We start from the raw sequence: 26366 nt of genomic DNA on the forward strand, positions 1-26366 counted from the left end.
CTATCATGACATTGTGCGTGTTTACTGTTAAGCAATGACGTAAATATCTCACACTTGCCACAAACAATTATTCACTGCCCCTAAATTTTTATTGCATGTACGTATGTGCAGCTTTTGCACAGATGGTAACAATTTCTACAGCAATACTTTTAACATACTGATCAAGCTGTGCAAATCATTATTTTAATGATGATTATAGTGTTATTAGTAGGGCTGTGACGATACGCTTTTGTCCCAATTCGATTTGATTCTGATTTTTTGGGTGTAGATTTGATTTATATTGTTATTCTTACAATTCTTTGATGTTGCTAATTTTTGTAGATTAGAAACAAAAAAACGATATACAAAATAGTTTTATACTCTTCATTTTTCTTGATTTCAATTAGAAAAAAACAACACAGGGGCTAAACCATCATTCTGCTGATATAATACCCTAAAAGTAAAAAGATCAATGAAAACAATAAAAATGACAAAAATTTTATAATGAATTATTTTTTATTTATTTGAAAAAATTCTTTTTTTTTACAAAAAAAATCCATTTTAAATTTGTGAAGCAAAAAATCCCGATATACGATTTTTCTATTCAATTTTCCCACCTCTAGTTATTAATATTTGACATATATTAGAACATAGTAGTAAAAAATAACATTGCAGTTCCACTCCAGCAGTGTCAATCCTCTAAAAATATGTGCTCTTCAAAATCATATATTTCTGACTTTAGCCATAGTATTCTGTTCTATATTAGTCGTATTGCAGCGGCTAGTGCACGTTTCCCTGGCCAGGCTGGGTCCCAACTGCATGCAGCTAACACGCATGCTCTCTTTCAGGCAGCTAGCAGCAGCTTGGCTAGTTCTGTTAGCCTCTGTTCGTCTAATCAGTTTCCAGCAGCACCCACAAAAGCTGTAAAGCCCTTCTCTGTCTATGCTTCAGTCTATTTGGAACATATGGACTGTCTGACCCTTAACCCTTTGAGAGTCTTGGTGTTGCTTCAGAGATTGAAAGCAGAAAACTTAAGTCTTAGTTTTGATGGCTGATTTCACTTCATCATGCAATGGTAAAGGGGTCCTATTATGGTATTTCAAGTTTTCTGAGCTTTCTACAGTGTTACAGTGTTGAATCCTCATCAGACATGTGAACGACACTGTTTTTTTTTATCACCTAAACGCATGTTTGAGTTTGAGTTTGAGTTCCAGCGCGCTCTCTGTTCGGTTTCCATGGTGATGAAAAACCCATCGTTTTAGAGAGTTTTTTCTACTTGGAAATCCTTGTGACGTCCCGGGGGATGAGGTTCGGTGATTGCTTACCTTCTACTGGTTAACAAGGGCATGTACAAATACATCAGGTGGATGGAAAACGTCGGATAAAGTTATTTCCAACGATGGCTGGTGAGTTTACCAAAGAGAGACATCCTGCTGCACTCGTTGCTGTGGGTTGCTGTTTTCCACTTTGTTTTCAGGGTCTGATTCAGGTTCTAACATGTAGGGCTGTATGCTATGTGTTGATATTGTATTTTGTTTATTTTATTGAGTTTATTTGAGCCTAATCCTTCTGTTTATGAGATGTTACAATGACGGCGAAAGCAGGTGCGGTGCGCGCTCCCAATGTAGCACAGTGGCGGGAGGCGGGGCTTAATGCGGAAGAGTCTCAATCCACTCGTTTTGCCCACAGGCTGATCTGACAGCCCACGGAGAGGGTCGGTCTGAAGTAAATAAAGCGATTTGTGGCAATAACTTGATCAATCCCAGCCCTTCTGGTCTTAGAAATAAAAATAAATTAGCCTGAAATGCACATAATAGTTCCACTTTAAACAGTTCTTCAGATTTGTTTAACATTGATATTACATGGCACAAAAAATGTTTGGTGGATTATTTCTTTGTTTTAAAAATGACTCCTGGTCTTAGTTATTTCTCATGTAAATAGTGCAACATTTGTACGGAAAATGCGACGAGCAGCAGAATTGATTATGTGGATTCCATGAAAAAATGTCTTTTTTTTTTTCAGCTAATACTAAACTGTGCCAATCAGGCACCAGATAGTCAGCAATGTAGGTACCAGAACCTCACAACTAAAGTCAGCAGCTGAATAAGCTAAGTTTATATCTGTTTATCTGGCATTGGTTAGGTATCTTTAAATGAACGTATTTGATAAATACAAGAAAGACACAAGTACTTTTAGTTTTTCATGTAAAAGCCAAAAAGATTTAATAAATCAATAAATCAATCAAAATATGAAAGGAAGACTTTTCTATTTCTTTTCAAATTAATCTTGTTCTTTTAAAAATGCATTTTTTAGTTCCTGTTTAACATCATTCTTAACTTTGATATATAAATCTGGTGCACAGTTGATACTGTCTGGTTAGTACAATTTATCATGGGAAATACAATATAATGTTATCAATGTCACTTAATTATTGTCATCCGCACTGTGAGATCATGAATCTCTAGATGCTGTAATTTTCTTTGACCTCACCATTCTGTGGCTGTGTTGTGGTTGGAAAAAGTCTTCAGTATGGATGTCTTCATATTGTGCCAAGTAGCTTGTTTGTCCTAGCTGTTTAGTATCTTAGTAATCACCATGTTGTTGCATGAATGCTCAGGCTCGCCGTGCTGCACAGACTTCTGGCAGATGTCTGTTCCTTATATTCTAATGACTTTCAGACCTTAGATTAGAAAATTGTACTGTAAATTGTGTCACTGTCAGTTTTGTGACGTGATGTATTTGATTTTACCAACCAAGCTGTAGTGATGGATATACAAGCTTCTTCTGTTGCCAGACCTTAGCAGGGCATCCAGCACCTGAGATGATATTTAAATGGGATTTAAATTGGGTTCAGAATCATAAAGTTTAATATGATATTGACACCCTGATCAACAACACAAAGTATTTCATGTTGGCACTCCCACCTCTTTTATTGTGCTTGAAATATTTCACCTTGCCACAAAAATGATCAGTTTCAACTTAATAGTGGTTAAAATATCATAAATAATCCTGTCAACTCTGCAGTGTTTAGACCCTAAGCCCTCTTTCTCTTAAGGCCACGGTGCTTTAGTAGTTCAGCAGCACCATTTCCAGACAGCTGTTGTTTACATAAGAGACTCCATTAAATGGTTTGTTACGTGTCTGATGCCAGCATGAAGAGCCAAAGTGCCCATCATCAGATGCTGAACATAATTAAAGCATTAAACACAATAAAGAGGCAGATATTTTGACAAGTTTTATGTTGTACACCTGCAGCAAAATGATTTTTTTCTAACTTGTGGGAAATTATGAGACAAAATGTCCTTTATTAATGGTCTTAAATACTGTTTTGTTTGTAAAAATAAAAAATAGGGCTGAACATGACCAAATCATGGTTTAAATGTCATGAAGGCATGAAAGTGAAGGAAGGAAAAAACAGATAAACTCTTACAGCCATTGTATCATGTATGCCTGTTGACTTGCTTGTTAACAAAAATAGCAGCCAGTGGTTTCTCTGTTTATGGTCCAAAACAGAGAAAATATCCAGCTTCGAAGCTTTGTTGGTGTCAAAGGAGAATAGCCTGACTGGTTGCATATGATAGAAATGCAGTAGTAAGCACTGGTTTCAACCAAGTTATGCAGAATGGCATTTCTCTCTGAGCACGCAACACCTGCAGGATTGAAGCAGATGGGCTGCAGCAGCAGAACAGCACACTGGGTCCCACCCCTGTCAGCCAAGAACAGGAAACTGTGGCAAGAATTCAGATAGACCAGGGATCCTCAGTCCTGGTTCTTGGGTGCCACTGTCCTGCAGGTTTTCCAAGTGTCCCTGCTGGAACACACCTGACTCAAACTCAGACAAGCTCTGTTAAACACACACTGATTTGAATCAGGTGCGTTGCAGCAGGGACACTTGGAAAACCTGCAGGACACACACTGGCCCTCGTGGACCAGGGTTGAGGACGCCTGACATAGACTCACCCAAACTAGGCAGTTAATAATGGAATAATGCTGCCTAGTCTGACGAGTCTCCTTTTCAGTACGTTCATATGGTAGAGTCAGAATTAAGTGGAAACAACATAAAAAGCCAAGATCCGTCCTGCTTTGTGGAAACGGCTCAGGATGCTGGGGGTGTAGTCTTGTAAGTCATATCTTCTTGGCACACGGTGGTTCTCTAAGTTCCATTATGGCGTGGTTTGAACACCGAAGCCTGCCTGAGTATCGTGCTGACCATGTCCATCCCTTTATGACCCCGGTGTAGCATCTTCTGAGGCTACTTCCAGCAGGATGATGCACCATGCTAGAAAGCTCAATTCATCCATTCTTCAACATGATAATGACTTCTCTGGACTCAGTGGCCTCCACAGCCACCAGATCTCAGTCCTATGGAGCAGATTTGGGATGTGGCGGGAAGATTTTCATCATGAATTATAGTTTGTTCTCAAGGTAAAGGTGGGTCCACCTTGATACTGGCAAAGTGTGCCTTACAAAGGGGCAACTGAGTGGCATGTCATCTTTTCCTCATTCTGCATAAAAATGTGCCCTGCTTTCGTGGCTGCCTGATTCTGTTTATGTCACATATATGTTGTATGTATAATTCTTGGACGGGTTGTACTGGAATTAATTTCGTTGTGCCGACTGGTAAAAAGTAACAAATTATTGCTGTAACAACATAAAAAAAGGGTCCCTGGAACTTATGACGAGCAGTTAATTTGACAGATAAATAACCATAACACTGAGCACTAAGGTTTAGGCTGCCAATGTCTCAGACTTTCTTCTGTTTTAGCTCTTTGTTACACAAGTTTTCCATCACTGAACGAAAGGCATCTGAGGTCAAGCTTGTTCTTCAATGAGAAATAGACTAAACCTCTGCCCTCACTGCGACTTTGTCTTGTTGTTTATGTCTTCTTGTGTTTTCTGGGAAGACAAGAAATCTCCAGTGATGAGTGCCTGTGGCTTTACTGTGTGCAAGTTAAGCTTTTTACTGAAACTCTTGAGTTTAACGCATCCACATTGTGTGGGAAAATACCATCAGGATTTGCTTTAAGACGATGTTGTTTTCAAGGTTCACAAGTTGACTGGGAGACGGATCCTCCATCCTGACACACGTAAACCATTTCCAGATGAAGGTGTGCTGTTGTGACATTATAAAAATCCAGTTTTATTTCCACTGAAAACAGGACGATTTCCTTCACCACATGGCACAAACCACCCACAGAGAGAGGGTGAAAAAAAGGCATGGCTGTGGTCTCCGTCTGAAGAAACGAAGCGGCCTTTTCAGCCACACTTAAATTGAGCTGTGCAGGAAAGAGCCAGCAATGTTCTGAACTGTAGCTGTAGCTGCATGCGCTCATGTGTCCCGACACCAACAACACCTCATTTTGATGGGTTCACAGTTAAGGTCACATTTGTCTGAGACAGCCAGGAGGGTAGATGTGACAATCTGTGAGATTATTTAGGGACAGATTACAAGCTTAGTGCATTCTACAGCATGTGCCTGCAGGGCTGTCTTCAAAGTTTGCAGATTTTAATGATGCAGCTGCCCAAATCACTAGAAATCAAGAAGCCGTTTAACTTTCGAACACTTGCGGCACAGTTGGAGTAAAATCTCTTGGCTGTTCTCTTCTCAGACGAACAAAGATCCTATGTTTTTGTATGCAAAGTCAGAAGAATTTACTTTGATGTTTTTTGATTTTGTTTCAAAGCTGCACTTCCATGTCTCCACTTGTGCATTAATGTCTTTTTATCGAAACATTTCTCCATCCAAAGACCCATATTTGGGGGTGAAACAGCTATTTGTGCTGTTTTTGGATGAAGGCAGTTATGGTGAAAGTGGATACACATGAGAGGGTCCTCATTGAGAATCATGTCAGCAGAAAGTCCTCCTTTTATTTGTCTCTTAATTGTAGATGTACCGTACCTCTGAAGGAGAGGCTATTAGCCTCTTAGCTGATTTTTACATCTCCTGATCTGTAAAGTGAGATCATGAGTGGTAGCAGAGCGTCCCTCGGTATCATTGGGTTCGTGTTTAGTGGCTGTGATCCCAGCTTCATCCAGCTCCGAGCTGCGCTGCATCGTCATTAAACTCTGACCTCACAAGTGTTCAACAGCTTTATTTGTTTATTTAATTTTTCTCAGCCCCGCTTAGCTTGCCTTCCTCTTCTTCCATCACTTACCGTTTCCCGCATGGCAGCAGTCGCTTCATGTTTGTTTTGGCTGCGTTTGTGTTATGGCCGTGAGCAGAGTGAGCTGCTATGGAGCCAGACTGGCCTCCTCAGTTCGCCCTAACTAGCTGAGTCCACCTTTTCTGCTTCCACCTCTTCTTTCTCCCTCCTTTCATCCCCTTACTGTACCTTTCTCCACCTGTTTATCCTCTTACTGCTATGTGTCTGTCTTGTCACAGCCCTGCAGTGGTAGATTTATAGCTGCCTGAGACTTGCAAAATCCCTTGAGATGGCCAGATTTTTAATGACTTATTACACACTTCCTGTAAATTTTTTTAGACCATTTTTAGGTTTAGTACCTTATGACCACATGGATAGGTCAGCATTTAGGTGTTAGTCTATGCTGTTTAAGGACTTCTGAATGAAATATTCCTGATTTTCTTATTGATGCTAGTATCCCTGATCTCACATTATCTCTGCAGGGAGTATGTTTGTGTTAAAGCAGAGTTAGAGGGATGTGTCAGCTGCAATTAGTGGCCCTACATTAAAGCCAGGTGAGAGAAAACACGCTCTATTTTAGACTTACCTTAGCACTGCAGTGACTTGTAGCGCAGCGTTTGAGTGTATGGCAGCACGTTGCAACTAGTTCTGGCTCCCGGGCCACCTGTTTTCACGGTGCGCAGCTTTTACTGCTGGTTTGAGTGAATTTATGAACTGCTGATGTTCACTGTTCTATTTTTACTGTGTCCAGGTTTCCTGTAATTTATTACCACTAATGTGACACGGAAAACTTACACCCTAGAGAAATAGGAAGGAAAATCTGGGTTCATTTCAAAGGCATGTCACACCGAAAAGTTGCCTTCTGGAAAGTAATAAGATCCTAGCAAATTAGTTACTCTGCTGATGAACTCAATGATGTGGATTTATGGAGCTGAACTTGGCTGCCCTTCATGAAAATATATTCTTTTAAGTCTAATTAGTTATTTCTAGAATAGATCATGTACTTTCACAAATTTCCTAAACCCTAAACTGTTTTATTGAACATGTTTTGAGCATACTTTGATCTGGTGTTTTCTCTTTGGTAAAACTCATTAATCAGTCCTTCCTCTTTCATTCACTCCGTCTTTGTTCCACAGAGTCCAGGCTGTGATGAGTATCTCGGATCAGGGAAGGTGATGGACAAGTGTGGCGTTTGTGGAGGCGACAACACAACCTGCAAGCTGGTCTCAGGAGTGTTCAAACACAGTTTAACCAATATTGGCTACCACAAGATAGTGGAGATCCCAGAGGGAGCCATCAAGATCAACGTGACAGAGATGATGAAGAGCAGAAACTACCTAGGTGGGCTGATAAAAAAAACAACATTCCTTAATTGCATTGCTGAGAAAACTGAATCAATAAGAGCGCTGGAACTGGTGGTTTTCCTGCTCAGTACTAGTTTACTTTCTAATGTTTTATATCACTGTCATACTCTTATGTTGGTGTCAGTCTGTCTCTATTTAACTCACCTGAAAGCTTCTGCTGTACCTGCAGCTCGTAGTTTTATATTTCAAAACTCACGTCCACCTGTGGTCCCAGTGATTTTCTGCTTATACACTCAATCACTTGTGTTCACTGTTTCCAGAATCCACTTGAAGCTGCTCATGCACTACATGCTACATGTTGAGTAGTTTGAGTAGAGTCCAAGTACCATTTACTGTAACTCTACATGAATGCAGGGGTGCTTCATAATTACTACACTCTCCAGATTTTCAGGTAAATGTCAAGCAAACTGGTCCTGACTGGAAAGGCAAACACTGATGCCGAAGTAACGGACGGCACAGGTTTCCTTTGTTTCAGAAAGAACGTGTAAAACTTTATGACACACATGTGCAATCTCTTTTTTTTCTTATTCTACTTACACATGCTTAAATGAACTATAAATCAGTGTTTAAAAGTTTGAAAGGTGTTTACAAAAACAAAATGCAACCATTATTTTGAATATAAACCAATATGGCATTTATAAGTAAAGATAGAAAACTGATGAAAGCACTTACTATATAAATTATAGAAGTGTGTGTGTGTGTGTGTGTGTGTGTGTGTGTGTTTGTGTGTGTGTGTGTGAGAATGGGTAAATATGACGTGCAGTGATAAAGAACTTTGAGTGGTACAAAGTAAATTTACCACTTGAAAGTGAAACATTTTACTATTTCATTAATAATCTAAGCTCATCTTAAATATAATGGGGGCAACATGGCACAAAAGTTTGGAAAAGTAAGCAACAGCCCTAAAAAGAAACAGCAGAATTTGAAATGAATTTAGTTAAATGGCATTAAGTCAAAAACATAAAGAGCACCTTAGAGAGGTGGAGTCTCTGACAAAGAATGATGAGCAAGGGATGAAGAATCAGCAAAAGAAGTTTAAAAGGACTTTTGTTAATGTAACATTGTGAGTTTTTAATAAATATCCCATCAATTTCAGCAGAGTATGTGATTAAAAGACAAAGCTATACCAGTAGTGGATCTAATACAAGAAATGTCCAGGTGCTGGACTGGCCTGACTGCTCTCTACATCGCAGTCACAATCTACAACCAGTCAAAACCTTTGGTGCATCGTGAAACTCAAAACATGACAAAGATTACCCAGGACTTCTAAGCAGCTAAATTATTACCACAACAGATGAAAACTCACCTTTTAGCCTATTTTGGCTTTTTTAACCATGTGTAATCACATGTTTTATAAAATAGCATTGTCCGCTTTCAAATAAACTAAACTTAAACTGTATCAGACAATGAAAGTTACAATATTTCTCTCCCAGAGGACAAAAAAAACACTTCTAAAATGTTTACAAACTGAAGAATTGGTGATGAACCACATGAGATGGTTGGGCTGCTTGTCTTGTGACCTGATGGTCTGCGGTTCGAGTCCTGCTGCCAGGATACGAGGGTTGGTCCCAAGTCCAGATAAATGGAGAGGGTTGCGTCAGCAGGGGTGTCTGGTGTAAAACGTGCCAATTCACCAGTGTAATGATTTGCTGTGGTGACCCCTTCAAAGGGACAAGCGGATCATTAAACATTGCTTTTCTGCTGTGAATGAAATATATATGAAATTGGCAAATCATTACTTTTTGTTTTTGTTCACATTATTTGGAAATCAATATGATTGTCAGAATATTAAAAAATGTAGTATGTCAACTAAACAACTGTATGTAAACAGTCAAAATCCCCACATTGTTGTATCATGCATACAAATACATTCCAACTCACTACTATTATATATTTACTGTTTAAACTGAACAATTGCTCAATTCTCAGTCATTCTGAATAACACACACTGAGGTTGTGTTTTCATCACATGCACACTGGGTTGATGAACAGCTGATCCCGCCCACAGCTACTGGAAACGAAGTGCTGGAAAGATGCAGTCATACTTATAATGGAAAGCAGCATTTGTCAGAATAAATCTGGATCACTATTTGTAAGCTGACAGTGATGTGGCAGTACTACGATAGTGGCATTTTAATATGTGTCAGTTTTCTTTAGAACAGGGTGTTTTACGTGGTGGTTTAATGTGAGAACACTATGGTAATGCCCCAGTTGCCATCTATAGTAACACTCACATTAACTGGAAAGTGTGTCCAGCGTTACTGTAACTATGAAGCCTGACAGTGTTGGAGAACGGGTCTCCTCTAACAGCTAATTTTCATGTCTCTGTGTAAATAGAGCATTTTATTTTCCACCTGGGCTCACAGATTCATTAGTTGCACCCTTCCTCAAAGTTCTGCTTAAATCCCAGCCCAAAATATACGTAGAAAACTTGGAATCTCCATCCACCACAAGCAGTATTGCATTACAGATTAAATGTAAGAAGAGAGCTCATGAGAAGCCACCAAAGATTTTATTAATAAATGCTGAATATAAGAAGAGTTTTTCATTTGTTAAGTTGACGTGTGACAGCTATAAAGCCGAGCTGGGCGGGGAGCCGCTTTTTGCGAGAATTGATTACATTTAGGTGATTGAAAGGCAAATCAGCAGATAGTTATTTTGTTCTTGATTTGTCCAGTCTGCAGTTTGGCTCTGCTAGTCCTTAATGTGATGCAACCTTTCAGTGGAGCTTTTTAGAAACACTGTACATAAATAATAATGTTGTTTTTTTGCAAAACTTAAACAGTGGGACACAGTAGTAGGTTATTTTTCAAAGTGACTGTTGGAATGTCAGACATTGTTTAATGAGCACCACGTCCCAACTCAGCAGTAGATTCAGAGCAGGAGGGGGACGGCACTGACATCCCCCAAATCCAGTTGACGGCTGCACCTCCAGAGGAAGGTGCAAAAACATGCTTTCATTAGAGGAAAACCTCACTGTTCTTTTTAATTAAAAACAGCAGGAAGAGTTCAGTCGTTACCGTCTACATCTCAACTACACAAAAGTGTTGTACTTTTGTTAATTTGCAACATTTCTTCACACAGTCATTGTATTTGTACAAACAAATAATGCCATCAAAAGAATCCCTTTTGATTTTTCTGGTAACAAAACTGTGGAACATCCTTTTGGACTGAATAAGAGGAATATTTCAGAAAATCCAGATTGAGAGGTTGCAAAATTCCACATTTTAATCACATGCAGTATTTTCACTATATTTTTCTCCTCGGTAGGCATCTGTTCTACATTGTACATGTCTAATAGTGCTTTTAGTTGTCCAAACACTCTTTTACAAGCCTGTCTAATGTTACACTCCTAATGCTTTTCTAATGGACTTTTGCGTTGAAGTCCATGAAATCAGTGGAAAACATCTTGGAAGGTTTGGTTGGAAGGAAGATTTGGTTTGTATGAAAGATTTGCCAGCGCAAACCAATTCTCACCTCAGTAAAAGACATTCCTTTTAAAGTGTGTGACAGCACTTTCTCCGTTAGCTATAAGACGTTTCAGTGACAAAGCTTTTTCCCTGTTACAGCAGATGTCTTCATGTTAGCATGGTTTTACATGGAATGGTAATCATGTGCAACATTTCCCTCCTCGCTTGAGTTCAGAGTTGCAAGTATACATTGTGTGGTTGTTCCTTCTGTCTTTTCCAGCTCTGCGAAGCCGTTCAGGGAGATCCATTATTAATGGAAACTGGGCCATTGACCGACCCGGGAAGTACGAGGGTGGGGGGACCATGTTCACGTACCGCAGACCCAACGAGATCAGTAGCACAGCTGGGGAATCCTTCCTTGCTGAAGGGCCCACCAATGAAATCCTGGATGTTTACGTGAGTTTAAAAAAAATCTGATTTAACATCAAAATTATTGCTAGTAGGTCACTTATTAATATAGAAATGACTTTCTCAGATATAACATGTTGAATGGGAAATTATTTTATAAAAAACTGATTATTTTAAATTTGTTTACAATGTCTGCTCCACTTTTCTATAGGTGATCTTCCAGCAGCCAAACCCTGGTGTTCACTATGAGTACATTCTTCCCTCTGAGCAAAAAGTCACCACTCAGGAACCAGAAGGTAAAATAGAACCACTTATCAGAAAAAATTACTGTTAGACAACTCTCAAAATCCCTTGAAGCGCATTGGGATATTAGAGAGAGGATATGTAGCATGAGAGATTATACGAGCACACAGAAAACAAGCTCACACTTTCAAACACCAAACTGATCAAATCACAGAGCTGCATCTCGAGGTGTACCCTGCCTTACACCTGAAAGCAGCTAGGTTAGGCGACAGTGTCCGTGTCGTTGCATTGGATTAAAGGGTCATAGAAAAATGGATGGTGCATTCACTGACAAATGGGAGATCTAAAAATTAAACTTCTGACTGGAGGAAAATAAGTTAAAGAACGTAAATTTACATGTTAGATTACTTGTTGAGGATAGTATTAGCTAATTTCTTTAGTTGAAATAATTAAATAAATGTTGATGAAAATATGCTGTCTAAAGCTAAAATAATAAGTTCACATTTTGGCAAGTTTGTTTCTATAGCACATTTCATGTACCAGACAGTTCAGAGTGCTGTAACTAAAACATTAAAAGCATTACGGTGCGGCCCAGAGAGCAGTGTGAGGAAATACTTTAATAAAAGGCAGGAAATAAAGTTTTTAACCTTAATATAAAACAGCTGAGAGTTTCCGCAGACCTGCAGTTTTCTGGGAGTCTGTTCCACAGGTGCGGACCTGATCGCTGCTTCGCCATGCTTAGTTCTAGCCTGATACTCTAGACTGGAGTGCTCTATATATTCATTACAGAGCGACTCCGTCTGGAGTCCTTCCCCTCGGAGATTCGCATCGGTCTGAAACAAACTGATGAGTCTTGCCTCTTGCCTTGCGTCACCACATATTCCTCAAAACATTCAAGATGACACATGGGCGTAGTGGGAGTTGGTTTCTTTTTGCCGTAGTTTCTGACTTACGATTAGGTTCAAAAAGCAACACTGAGTTGCCAGTAACGCCATGTAGCCTCAAGTCTTTACAGCAAAAATGACACAAGTCATTTAAGTCTTTTGTACTGTACGCCATGTTTATTTTCTTATTTTGTGTTCGCTCTACTGAACACTTCCGGAGATTGTAGACGGCCACTTTACTGACGTCATGTCCGCCATTTTTCAGATCGGTTTATTTCGCGCTTCCTTGTCTGGCCCTAGAAATCTGCTGATGCGAGTGTGACTCCGTAGACTACGCTGGTACAGCGAGAGAGTCTGGCTTGGCAGGCTAGTTTAGTTCTACTCTTGGAAGAAAAAGTAGATTTGACCCTGATGGATCTGGTTGGTTCATATAACCCAGAAGATCCTGAATGAATTTTTCTGCCAAACAATTCAGAGCTTTATAAACAAATTATCATTGCAGCATGATTAAAAGTTAAAGCTTGGTGGAGATAAAGATGAGTTAGCTTAATAAATCTTCTTTGAGCAGGAAGGGTTCCAATCTCATTTACATTTGTTGTTATTTTGCTTCTACATCTACAAGTGTTTAAAGTAGGAGAGAACAGGATTGGTTGTAAAAATGGCCACATCTCAACCACTACAGAGGTTTGTTTAAATATAGTTGTACTAAATTTTACCTTATTGTGGGCATAGATTAGCTAATTAGCTAATTTAGCATTTTGACTCTTGACATTGAGATAAGTGGACATTTTATATTTTTTTTACATTAAAATGTAACTTTTCTGCATTTGTCTTCTAAGTCTTTTACTCAATGGTTTAAAATGTAACATTTTTTACTATTTTATAACCAACAGGGTGAGCTACTAGCTAATAGTCTTTTTTCTTTGCTAGGCTAATGTTTATGCTGCTAGCTCAACTTCTAGCTAAAAATGCATGTTGACTTGAACTAAAATATACAATTTTTAAAACTTTTTGTTGCTTATTTTCTCATTGAAATAGCACTGTTACAACCAACCCGCAATGGGGGTGGTTGTAATAAAAGCCCATGTTGTATTTGGCAGTACAGATCTTTGGAACAGATTTATATTGAAAAGTGAAAAGTCCCTTAACTTTGACTTAACACTTTAGGTTTCCATAACACTTTGAAATGAATCCAGCTGTAGCTACCAATTCTTGAGAATTGGAATTAAAGTAAAAGTGTGACAGTCAACCCCATCCTCCCTACTCGTCAGCAGATCTGAACTTTACCCGCTTGTGATTCTTGTGTTATATTACTGTGAGTCTGAATTTTGTGTATCGGCCTCAGGGAAAGTTGTAAATAGCGTGATGGAAATGGGTATAGCCCAGGTGAAGAAAACTTTTAATAAAAGAGCGAGTGCTTATTTTTGTTCTTTCACTGTATTGTTAAAGTTTTAAATATCCTCATGCCCCTGAAGGCATCACTCAGTTCACTTAATCCCACGTGGGGATACCTATTCCTCAACAACCAATCAGAGACTACGCAATTCCAGTGGCCTGTAAGCTCAGGAGTGAGGCTCTGCGCGCTATTTTCTCCGTCCTTTTTCCCATGCTTCAACCACAAGATTGAGAGAAATCTGCATGCTTAGAGGACTCGGAAAAAATAAGAGAAATCTTGTGTTAGGCAGGGAAATAACTGCTGTTTCCATATCTGCTGCAAGCCAGAGTCGAGCAACTAGACATCGAGACGAGTTAGGTCGGCTAGTTCCATAATGTCAATTGTGAACTGTGTCAGGCACAGAGGGCGACATGCTCCGCCTTAATCACAGAGCAATGGTCAGGTTTTTTGGAGTGGACAAAAGAGCCCAAGTCACTGGACGGGATTCAGATGGCGAGCCGATGGACCCATGGGAAAAGATAACCACAAACACTTTCCCACACATTCAAGATATTACATTTTGACTAATTGTCAAGACCAGGTGCACCTGCAACAATCCCGCTCTCATAAGGGCCAACGAACAATATTTTTTTTGTATGTTTTGTGCACGCACACCAGGGTTGTCTAATTATTTTATTTTGGGGTTAATTTTAATGTTACTATCTCTTAATGGCCATTGGCCCATGTTCATAAGAGAATACACTAGTTGCTACTCAATGTTAACTTTGTGTTGCTCATTATTGCTGCTCAATTCTTTGGCTCCCAATCGAATCTAGGTCTTCTGGTTGATCCTTATTACTGTTACCACATTACACTAAAATCACACTGTAATTTGCCTTACCATTCTGTCAAGGGTTACAAGTAGCGCAGCAACACTCAACAGGCAAACTCTCATCCAGCAGGTGGAGGAATATATCCACCTCATCTCCCTGACAACCAGGTACCTGCAGTACAACCACCCAGACGTGAGAAAGAGTACAACTGGAAACTGACTGGTGCAACTGAATGCAGCGCTTCCTGCGGAAAAGGTTTGACGGCATTTGTTTGTGTGAAATTCATAGCGAAGGAAAATGCTCGAAAGGAATGTAATATTGCTTTAACAATATAAGATGCAAACACACATGATTTTGATCCATTTGTGCAATACTACACTAAAACAAAAGATTCAGATGTTTGTCTGCTGTATAACTGGACAGTTTATACTGAGTCAAAATCAAATATTTGCTTGTCAGGTGTCAGATATTCAGTCTTTCACTGCGTCCATCGGCTGAGCCATATCCAGGTGTCGGACGGTTTGTGTGACAGCAGCAGCCGACCATCTCCGCAGGAGGAGGCCTGCAACCTGCAGCCCTGTCCCGCCTTGTGAGGATCACTCATCACATTTTATCCAAATTTCTGATTACAGCAAAATGAAAGGACTTCCTATTAAAAAAATCAGCCTAACTTTATAGTTTTCAAAGTGGTATTTAGGAAACAATTTTTTGATTGCAAGCTGTGGCAAAGTAAATCTGTACCCTAGCATTAAAACTGGCAGAGAGCGGTGATGAAGACTATTGTGTATCTGAATTATACACGTTTTGCAATCCTTTCTGTGAAATGTTCATCTGACCTCAGTGTTTCTGATCTAATGCTGGTTCTTGTTTTGTGTTTGTTTTCTTCAACTTTCTTTACATCTTACTGAATTTTCAGTCAGTTTTGTGTGTAAGAACACAAAGACTTCCCTGTATGTTATCTCCTTCTGTCCCTCACATACATAACGTTACAAGCAGCTAATTACAAAAACAACGTAAAGAATTCAACATCATTGTGTTTTTACATGAGCAGCTGGGATATTGGAGAATGGTCAGAGTGCAGCAAGACCTGTGGCTTGGGCATGCAGCACCGGCAGGTCCTGTGTCGCCAGGTTTACGCCAATCGCACCCTCAATGTCCACACAAGCCGCTGCCGACACCTGGAGCGTCCCGAAACAGCCAGTACCTGCCAGCTAAAGATCTGCAGTGAGTGGCAGATCCGCTCCGATTGGACCGCTGTGAGTGACTCAATCACAGGCTTCATTTTTATGTTGTTATCATTAATTATACAGCTTTGGCATCATAATACAGCATCTTAAAAAAACAAACAAAAACAAAAAGTTCCATATAATGTTTACAATTATGTGTTATCGTCGATGTCAGCAACAAAAGTTCTCGTTTTTTTTTTTTTGTTAGGTCCTAAAAAGGTTGTGTAAAAACAAGTTGCGATAATTTGCGAGTATTAACAAGCAATATTTTTAGTGATAATTGAACACAGAAATCTTATCAAATTAATATATTCATTTAAAATATTAGCTCATTTTGAATTTGCTGGCTGTAACAAGATGTGAAACCCCGTCTCCTTCTCGTTTGGTACAGCTAGCTCGCTGCTCAACAGTCCGAGGTTTCCTTTGTTGTTCTTGGCATTTCATGTTGCGATGTTTATTTTCAGTAGGTGAGGGATCTGTACTGCAACCAGACCAGCTCTGCACCCCCACTCTGCTGCTACAAAGTCAGGCTGTTGCAGTAGATGTAGTATGAGGTTTGACATTGTCTTGCTGAAATATGCAAAGCCTTTCCTGACAAGGACGTTACCTGGATCAGAGTATAGTTGCTTGGTTTACCACTCAGCATTGATAGATCAGTTCCCGTGTTCAAGTTGCCAGTTTCATAGACACTATGCAGCCAGATTTATCTGACCAGTTTTCCAGTTTGCCTCAGGCCATTTTAAATGAGCTTTGATCCAGAGAAAGTGGTATTCATGTATCATGTTTACTAGGGGTTGGAAAATCGAATCGAAAAATCGGAAATCGGGATTTTTTTCTTCACAAATTTTAAATAAATAAAATTAATCCACTATAAATTTTTTGTCATTTTAATTGTTTTTATTGAACTTTTTACTTATCGTCTTGGGCGTTATAGCAGCAGAACGATGATCTGGCTACTGTGTTGTTTTTTCCTCATTGAAATCAAGAAAAATTACGAGCAAAAAGAAGTTTTATAAAAAAAAAAAATAAAATTGTTTTTAATTTGCAAAAATCATCAATATTGAAGAATTTTGAGAATCGCAATTTAAATCGAACCGGCACCCAAAACATCGGAATCGAATCGAATCAGGACAAAAGCATATTGTCACAGCCCTAATGTTTACATTATTGCTTAGTTTTTCCATCAAGCAGTTTTTCAAGCTTAAAATGCTTGATAATGGTGTAAGCTTTTGTCTGCATTTATGGATTGTTCGGTGAAATGTGCTCATGGACAGGGATTTCTAAACATGTTATGAGCTCTGCAGTGGTTTCCAGTTGAGAATTGTGTTTATTTTTATGCAGTGCTGCCTGAAGGACTGATGAACATAAGTATTCAATGCTGATGTCTCCAGATTAACTGTATCATTTACTATAGATGATGAAATATTTAGTCTTCATTAGTTGGGAAACATTATGCAAAAATTGCTCCACAATTTGTAGACAATCATTTTTTCAGATTGATAAGCCTTGATAAATGTTTCTCTGTGCTCCTTTGAGAGACTTTTCCTCTCAAAGGTGCTCTTTTTTTATCCCCAATCATCCTATCATGCTGACGGTTAATGAACTTTATTAAAACATGTTGCTCCAGATGTTCCTTGTCTAGCCCTTAGCTCCCCCCATCCCTAACTTTTCCTTTTAACATATAATGCACAACTTCAAGATGAGCTTTTATTTTAAAAGAAATAGAAGAATGTTTTACTTTAAATATTTGACACGTTCTTTATGTTTAATTGTAAGTAAGATTTTGTTCTATGAAATGCATCAATCATTGTGTTTTGGTTTTTTTGCCTTCTGCAGATTACCAACTTGTTTGCATTTGGGATTGCATTGTGTTTTTCTCAAATTCTTGTGCACTAACTAAAGCTTGAGGATATGCTCTTGAGAGACCTTTTAAAAGTACCAACCTACACAGTGCAGAGTTAACCAAGTAGGCCATGTCTCCATAGTGCTCTGTGCCATGTGGGCTGGGTCAGAGGTCAAGAGAGGTGCGCTGCGTGAGCAATGTGGGCGACTTTGTTCCAGATGAGGAGTGCAACATGAATCTGCGGCCCGTTGATGTGGAGAACTGCGACATGGGAGCCTGTGCCAAGAGCTGGTTCTACACAGAGTGGGGAAACAGGGTAGGAGACAGTAACTTTCATTCACTGCTAACAACAGTGGTCCTTATTGTTCACTATAGGTTTGAATTCATTGATAAAGTGTCTATTCAGGATTATGAATGAAACAAGGTATTACTAGAAATAAAGATACAACAGATCAGATCAGAGGGTAAGAAATGGAAATGAACTCAAAAAGAGACTGAATTATGATACAGCAGATAACCTGTACAGGAAACAGCCGGAGATGTTGCCACAATGTTTTCCTGCCTTTAGGTAAGAACTGGATGACTGTAGCAGAACTGATCGGACTGCAAAGCTGTCATTAAGCTACTTTAGCTAAGTTTAATGAAAACAGAATTAGTTAATTGCATTTAGTTGATTGCTTATTTAACATGGTTTAACAGCATTAGAAAACAGTGGTACTGATAGGGAGGGGAAGCAATTGACTCTAAAGTTATTTCAGACTTTAAATATCCAAACACCAAAAACAGCTTAAAAAACAGCATTTCTTATATTTTCCCATTTTAATCAAACTGTGGTGCCTGTTTAAAGGGATTATGGCATATTTGCTTATTATTTAGCTATTATTTAGAAAGAAGTTCGAAACAGTTTTACCTTTCAAGCTTTCAAACTTGAAGAAACTGCTTTTGCAATCCTTTGGTTATGTTTGATAGGCAAATAATATTTATTATTTGACTAGCATAAATACTTTTTATTCATTGGACTAATGGGACTCATATAACTGACTTGTTTCAATAAATTCTTGTTTTTACCATTGGATGGTAGAGAAATGGACTGTGTCTGTAAAGGAACCTTTTGGTGAATTTGATGTGAATTTGTGATGCACAAACAAAACTGAATTTAATTGAATTTGCCATATATACATATAGATATATGTATCTATATGTATATATGATCTATATGTGTGTGTATATATATATATATATATATATAATACATATATATATATATATATATATATATATATATATATACCATATTTTGGTTGGCAGGTTGCTGTTCAGTAAAACACCATAGTTTACTGCCCTTTGCCCCACAGTGCTCTGCTGAATGTGGGATGGGTGTACGTACTCGGGGAGTTCTCTGCCTGACCAACCACATCAGCAGCCTCCCTCTGGAAGGATGTGGCAGTGAGCGGCCCGCAGACTCTCAGGTCTGCAACAACGGCCCATGTGAGAACCGCATCGAGTGGTTCACAGGCCCCTGGACTCAGGTATGAGGACGACAGGACACCTGGGATATTACAGTATCTACAGTGTCTCTGTTTAGTGTTTTTATAACTGCACTCAAATGCTATTGATTTATGTGACCCAGTGCTCCGCAGAGTGTGGCACAGGGAGCCAGCAGAGGTCAGTGGTATGTTTAATGAAGTCAGATGAAGGAGTCACGGTGATGCCGCCGTATGAGTGCTCATCTCTGAACCGGCCGCTCAGTCAGCAGAGCTGCAGCCTCAAAGCCTGTGGAGCCAAGTGGTACCACACTGACTGGAGCGCTGTGAGTAAGATATGCAACTCACTCTGCTATCAGTATTTAGATCTTTAGAAAATTAGCTTTATAAGTGAACCTAATGTGTAAATAAATCTCTCAGAAGAGTGCAACGTTCTATCTGTAAATGTACCTGCTTACAAATATGTAGAATCTCCAGGAAAGGAAAGAGGGAAGGTTTTGGAAAAGTAACTTTCTGGATTCAGTTTATAGTCCAAGTATTGTTTTACTATAAAAATTCACAACCTAGTTAATCTTTGGGCCCCCCTGTGTAACCTACAGTAGTAACAATAACAGCAGTATAAACCACCTTGATAGGAGAGCTTTCTTTATTATGGGCTGACTGCTATCACTCATGCCTTTGCAGTGCTCAAAAACATGTGAGGGAGGTTTCCGTGTGCGGGAGGTGCGTTGCCTGTCTGACGACATGCAGTCCAGCGAGGGCTGTGATGAGCAGCTGAGACCAGTTGAGAGGGAGGACTGCAATCCAGAGCCCTGCATACCTCACATAGGTCAGTCAACCTTTGTCATGTTGTCTGGAATACTACTGATTGAGAGTGTTTCCAGATGATTTTAGCATCATCACAAACATGCAGGCTGGAATGTCCCACTTCACAGCAACGCTCCACTGTCCTTTATTCTTACTCTTTCTTGTTTTAATCCTTGTGCACAGTTTCTGAGTCACCTTCTGATTTATTTATATGTTGCCAAAATAAAAGAAAACAGGTTTGTTTAAACAAATATTTAAACATGAATGAAAATGCACGATAAAAGACAAAATATTTTTTACAAGTCAGGTCAACTGATAGCTAGCAGAAGGGTCAGATGCATCTGTGTTAATGAGTTGTAGGTTAGCGTTAACTGTCTCAGCATGCTAGAAAATTTGTTTTCCTGAAAATTGTCTGAAAATAAGCTGCCAAAGTCCAAAGAAAAACTTTAAAGACCTTGAAAAAGTCTTGAAAACATTTGCTGGAGACCACTTTAAAGTATTACCAGACATTTTGGCCTCTTGGGAGTGAAATATCAAGGCTTACTGGTGGCTCAAGACTGTTGCACAAACCTTTGCATGTATTTGCTGGAAACCAATGACGTAAGATCAAACTTCCTTTTTCATTGCAGATGAGAACTGCAGAGACAAGTACTTCAACTGCAACGTGGTGGTCCAGGCTCGCCTCTGTGTGTATGATTACTACAAGACAACATGCTGCGCTTCATGTTCACGAGGGGCTCACAAACAGAGCGTCCACCGCGGCCGCAGCTAGCACTCTGTACCAGGGTCCCGCAGCTCCATGTTGGGCCAGACTTGATACCCTCAGAAGGCACTCTGGCCCTTGGCCAGCCTGAAAAAACTAGACTGGCAGAACCATGCCTGGATTGGATGTTTATTTAGGTTGCCAAGGATGGAACGTGAAGAAGGAATATTTTTGTTGGTTAACTTGGAGACAAATAACCGCCATGAATTGTTGGTGACATGAATCCTGTTGCTGGACGAAGTTGTGGTGAAATGGAGGGAATCAGAAGCAAACGGGGATCCTGAACACTTTTTCGGTCCTTTGCTTCATGGAAACAGTTTGCAGCTTATTTTAACCTGTAAGGGTTCCTGAGGATTACAAAGAGGAGAGCACCAGCAAAACATTTGTGAACCTTTTATATACAAAGTATATTTTCTTGTATGGTTTTCTACACCACAATACTCAGATTCATATGGCATGATGTCATATGAAGTGGATGTTTCACCAATAATCAAATGTTTCACATCTACCAAAGAGATGTAACCTTAACAGCACATAACCGTTTTTTAAATACTCCACCAATACTGTGCATTAACCCTTCCAAGGTGCTGATAATGTTATGTATCCGTCATTCATCATGAGTCGCAAAGAGAAATCTGAATTTTAATGATGCCTTTTCGTCAAACCACCTGTTTTCCTTTCTATGCAACCATGACGTGTAAAAGCAGCTTATGTAATATATTTGTATGTGTATGTATGTGTGTGTGTGACAGTGAGACAGAATGAATGATAAAGGTCGTTTTGCTTTTTAATAGTTTTTAGTCCCCGCACAGAAAATGAAGAGAAAAAAAAGTTCTCTTTATTTATGCATGTGGCTCCTCAGGGAGGACGCTGGTTTATCGGCCACTGGCGGCTTCTTTCTTGGCTACGCCGCCTCTGAACCAATCATAACCTCTGAACTGAATGTAGGCCTCATAGCCTGCTGGATGGCAGAAGCAGATGCTCAGAAACCTTTTTCTTTTTCCTTTGTTCCCCCATGTGGGATATGATCATTCCACAACTGTACCCCCCCCCTGTTAATCCATAAGTACATGTAGAATATTCCCATGTAATAACAGTATTCCTCAGCTATTAGTTTGTTATAGTGTTCCAAAGGTTTGCGTTCATGGTCAAATTTTTGTTTATGATCTATCTTTTTCTGTCATACAACAGCTATTTTCAGCTCTGTACAAAACGTCATCCAGAAACACTCAAATATTTGTTGTATTTTAGCTGTTATGAATTCCCTCCAAGTACTACAAACTTACCTCTGATCTACAAGTACTGTATGTGTATTGGTGTTTATGTTCAGGAAAATCTCAAATGTTTAGTTGATTAATACTCTTGTACAGAGAGCCATTCCCATTCCACAAGCAGTCGAGAAAGGTGAAAGTAAAGCAGCAGACTTATGACTGAATCGTGTGAATTTTCTTTTAGAGTTCAGATATTGATCAGCTAATTTTTTCCAGAGAGTTATAATAATAAACATAATTACACTCAGTTTCTGCTCTAAACTACAGCTTTTTCTTGTAAGTCCTTCAGATGATGAAAAGTTGGTGTTTCATGTCATCCATCTAGAGGATAAAGGCGGTATTGCAACTAAATAAAGGTAAGATATCGCTTAAGTGTTAAACGTAGACAGAGAATCCAATTAATCAAGCAGAGCAAACACGTTACAACTGATCAGTTATTTATGTTAGAAAATTATAAACCCTATTTCTGTCATCAGTGAGTCAGAAAAACCTGCGAACTGTTGCCTCAGTGCAAATGTAGTTTGTTTTTACTCCTTTGCAGCAAAATGGCCGCAGATGCATCTTTCCTGTACATCAGACCTCCATTCCAGCATAGGTAAACTAGGAAAAGTCTAATCTGTGTACAAAACATGATCTCAGAAACATCTTTGGACAGTAGTGTCCATCTGCACAGTTCCTGTTCCTACCCAGTGGGGTGTTAATAGTTGACCATGTCAAACATAGCAGTGAGATCCAGTTGTACAAGGACCGAAATGGTTCTGCTATCTGTGTTGAAGCGGATACCATTGAAGACCTGAACTAGAGCAACCTGTGTGCAACCTCTGTGCTGTGGTGTGGCTGATGACCTGATTGGTAGATATCACATCTGTTAGTTAGTGCCAAGACGTTATAATGTTGTTGAAAGACAGCTTTTCTTATCATTTTACTGAGGGAGGGAAGGGTTTGATATCTTCATGAATGATAACAGCTGTTTTTAGGGTCTAAAGGAAGACACTGGAGCGCAGAGATGTGTGTACAATCTGTAAAATATCTGAGGCCTTGCATTCTCAAATATTTAGGAAAAACCCTGTTGGCAGAGTATCAAGAAATGGATTTCAAGTGGCAAATGATCTCCTCCAGGTTTTTAGGACTAATTGGAGTAACGTGTTGGGGTGTTTATGTCTCCTGAGTGGACACAGTGATGACATATGTCCTGCCTCAGGCATGAAAGCACTGACTGCCTGATTTTATGATTTTTGTCAGTAAAAAAAAGAGAGAAGCTCATTATAGATCTGATTGAATAACATGTTCAGGGTTTACTGACACAGAAAGATGGGTTAGTCTATAAACTTAGCAATGATGTCAGAAAAGACTTATCGTCTTGCATTTCTCACCTCCAGGTCATTGATGGAGATGCAGGTGAGAGCCTTTTAGTAGAATGGCAAAGATTATTCTAGGTAAAGGAGCTGTGCAGGTATTTGTGTGTACAGTAGAGGGTGGTGGATATAGTATCCTCTGTGGGTCTGCTGGCTCATGGTGTCTCTGATGTACTGAAGAACCAACCTTCATAGATACAATGATGATGATGTTCACTGTCACCAGAGAAGTTATAGTATATTATTTCTGATATTTTCAAGTTTGTATGATTTTTGTTTCCTCTTTATTGTTTTTTCCCACCGTTTTTAGTACTATTCTATGTACTAAATACTAATATTTTACAAATTAAGTGTCTCTTACACGTTGCTTCCGCATCATGCGGTTTACTGTTGTGCAATTCCTAAAATGGCCATGTGATGGCGACATAGTCTACAGCATTTACAGTTGTGCTCATATTTATTCATACCCTTTCATTAAAGAAGGAAAAAAAAACAGCTGCCTGTAAAATAAGCTGAAATTGACTAAAGTGATAATAAATAAATTTTTTTTACAAAAATCATTACATTATTTTCTAATTCTGGTTCAATAGAAATATTTTTTTTAAAAAGCACACATAAGATAATTTATTACATTTTACATTATTCATAAACTAATATTTTGTTGAACAATCCTTTAATGTTTCTGCTCCAGTCAGGTGTTTTCTGTTCCTCTCAGTCAGACTTCTGCATCTGTTGACAGGTATTTTGTCCCACTGTTCAACACAAAAGTGCTCTAACTTATCCAGGACCAATTTGTTTGTTTGTTTTTTTTTCTTTCTTCAACTCAGTTAAATGAAAAAACAGTGTCTTATATTACTAAATTATATTTTTGCAATTTTTTACTTATTGTTCCTTTTTCAAGTCTCCAGTTATTGGAGTGACTGTTGTAAATTCATTTTTTTTCTTTAATGAAATGGTATGAATACATATGAGCACAACTGCATGTCCTCACAAACAAGCACTGAACAGGTGTAGTTCCTCTCATACATCAAACATAGTATACACTACCTGCAACTCAACGAAGTCATTTATCAGTGCAAAAATAGTTTAACCAGGAAATGCTGTTTAACTGCATGTTGATTCGGAACTAAATTTGATAGAAAATTCACAGAAGCAACAAGAATTAATGAGAAAAAACAAGTATGAATAAGTTGGTGAATTTTTTTCTTTATTTGTTTCTAAATTTGTGGATTTTTTTATTTTTACCGCAGACCTGCAATATAGCTGTTAAAGAATCTAAATGGTGTATACAACAAATAAACATGTTTCTGTACAGACTGATAAGAGATCAGATGCAGAGGTCAAGAATGTGATTTGACTAATACCCTCCTCTCAGTAGCCAAACGCCAACACAATGTTGACCTGTACAACATCTTGGTCCTTTCTGTAAGTTGTAGCTCATAGTAGTGGGCACATATTTGAAGACTTGTTACTCGCTCCTCCATCCATCTTGCATGGCTTTCAGGCAGCTTTGGCTGGATTTCCAGAGTCCACATCAGGGGTTCTCCTGCCAGGTTCAGTCAGTCAATAAGCCCAGCAGGGGAAATGTGTCTATAGGTCTGAAAGACTCAAATAGCGTCTTGGTAAAGGATATTTTTATTATACATATAGACACAAGAAAGTGTGGCAAATTCTCTGCTGTGTTAGGAATATCTGTCAGCACTCTGTAACAGAAAAATGAACAGAAAGAAGTAATAGTGCAACATTACCAGTGTGCTGTGAGCAAAAAAACTGTTTTTGTCAACCGCATCACTGTCAGAAAAAGGGTAGGACATTTTCCCCTAAGGTACAATCTGAATTTATGTAGCCACACTGGTTCATAACTTAACTGTAAGTTAAATGTTTATGTTTTGGAGGACCTGCAAGGTAAATTAAGTAAAATTTACGAAAGAAAGAAAAGTTTTGACAACCCTCTGACCACCTCATCACCTCACCCTTGGTCTTGGTTAATCCAGGAGTATTAGCTTAGCTTCAATGTTTATTGAAAATGGAGTAAAAAGGACTTTATTTCCCACTCTGGACCCAGAAATTACACATTGTCCATAAAACAACATTACTTATTAAATAAAATAAAAATCAATTGAGTTTGTTTTATTGTTTTTTTTACAGCTTTCTAATGGAAACATTTCCCACGACAGCTGGCACAGTTTATCAGACCATTTTTTTTATTTTTTATCTATAAATAACATTCATTCTTCAATGTCGAAAATGGAAAGAGTCTGATCATCCATCACTTCCAAATGCAAGTCTCAGATAAACATTTTGTACTGTCTGATTCAAACGACCAAATCTCCAGTTTTACTCTGTCCATCGACATCTAACAAGAACCATGAGAATCTTAAAATCTCTACATAGTAATGAGGTTAAAGGCAGCCATCTATACAACATAGCTGTTTTAAAACATTATTATCTGATAGTATTCTGTGGTTTAAATTCTGAAGATAAAACTTTAACTGGTGGTTAGATTAAAAAATTTGACTCTTGTAAAGCTAACCTGTCGTGTTCTGATGCTTATTACATGTGCGAAGACTCGCACTGCAGGCCTGGATATGCCAGCTCAGCGCGTTGTGGGACATATGACAAAGCTTTTTAACATTTAGGGCTGGATCTATTAATTGTTTGTGTGTACTAAAACGTGTGCAAACTCATTACACACACAAAAAAGTGCAAACTGATTTACTAACAACACACACTGAAGGCTGCGTCTTTTAAAGATGCATAATAGCACATCTGCATTCAGTTAGCACATCTGCCACAATGAATATTCAATATGGGGCATTTGCACACTGTTTTGCGTGTGTTGGGAGGAGAAAATCTAAATATATTAATTTAGCACCTGCAATGTGATCTGTCAAACCTGAGAACAATTCTGCTCATAGAAACTATGCCTATATTTAAAATGTTTCAAAAGGAGGTGCAAACAGTCTGTACGTGTAATT

The 26366-nt window shown here is 38.8% G+C and overlaps 1 protein-coding gene across 1 annotated transcript in view; it reads left to right on the forward strand.

Moving 5' to 3' along the window:
- Positions 1-20771, forward strand: part of thsd4 (thrombospondin type 1 domain containing 4) — a gene marked incomplete at both ends in the record, with an annotated part of 47941 nt that extends 27170 nt beyond the window's left edge. The window contains 11 exons of the mRNA XM_079258290.1: positions 7259-7463; positions 11177-11352; positions 11516-11600; positions 14766-14894; positions 15099-15228; positions 15691-15895; positions 17851-18024; positions 19064-19237; positions 19339-19518; positions 19877-20021; positions 20629-20771. Of these exons, the coding sequence (XP_079114416.1) occupies positions 7259-7463; positions 11177-11352; positions 11516-11600; positions 14766-14894; positions 15099-15228; positions 15691-15895; positions 17851-18024; positions 19064-19237; positions 19339-19518; positions 19877-20021; positions 20629-20771 (1746 nt within the window). The remainder of the gene's footprint in view (positions 1-7258; positions 7464-11176; positions 11353-11515; positions 11601-14765; positions 14895-15098; positions 15229-15690; positions 15896-17850; positions 18025-19063; positions 19238-19338; positions 19519-19876; positions 20022-20628) is intronic.
- Positions 20772-26366: the final 5595 nt, after the last annotated feature.

The sequence above is a fragment of the Telmatherina bonti genome (genome assembly GCF_933228915.1).
Source record: "Telmatherina bonti genome assembly, chromosome: 1".
NCBI classification, from domain to species: domain Eukaryota; kingdom Metazoa; phylum Chordata; class Actinopteri; order Atheriniformes; family Telmatherinidae; genus Telmatherina; species Telmatherina bonti.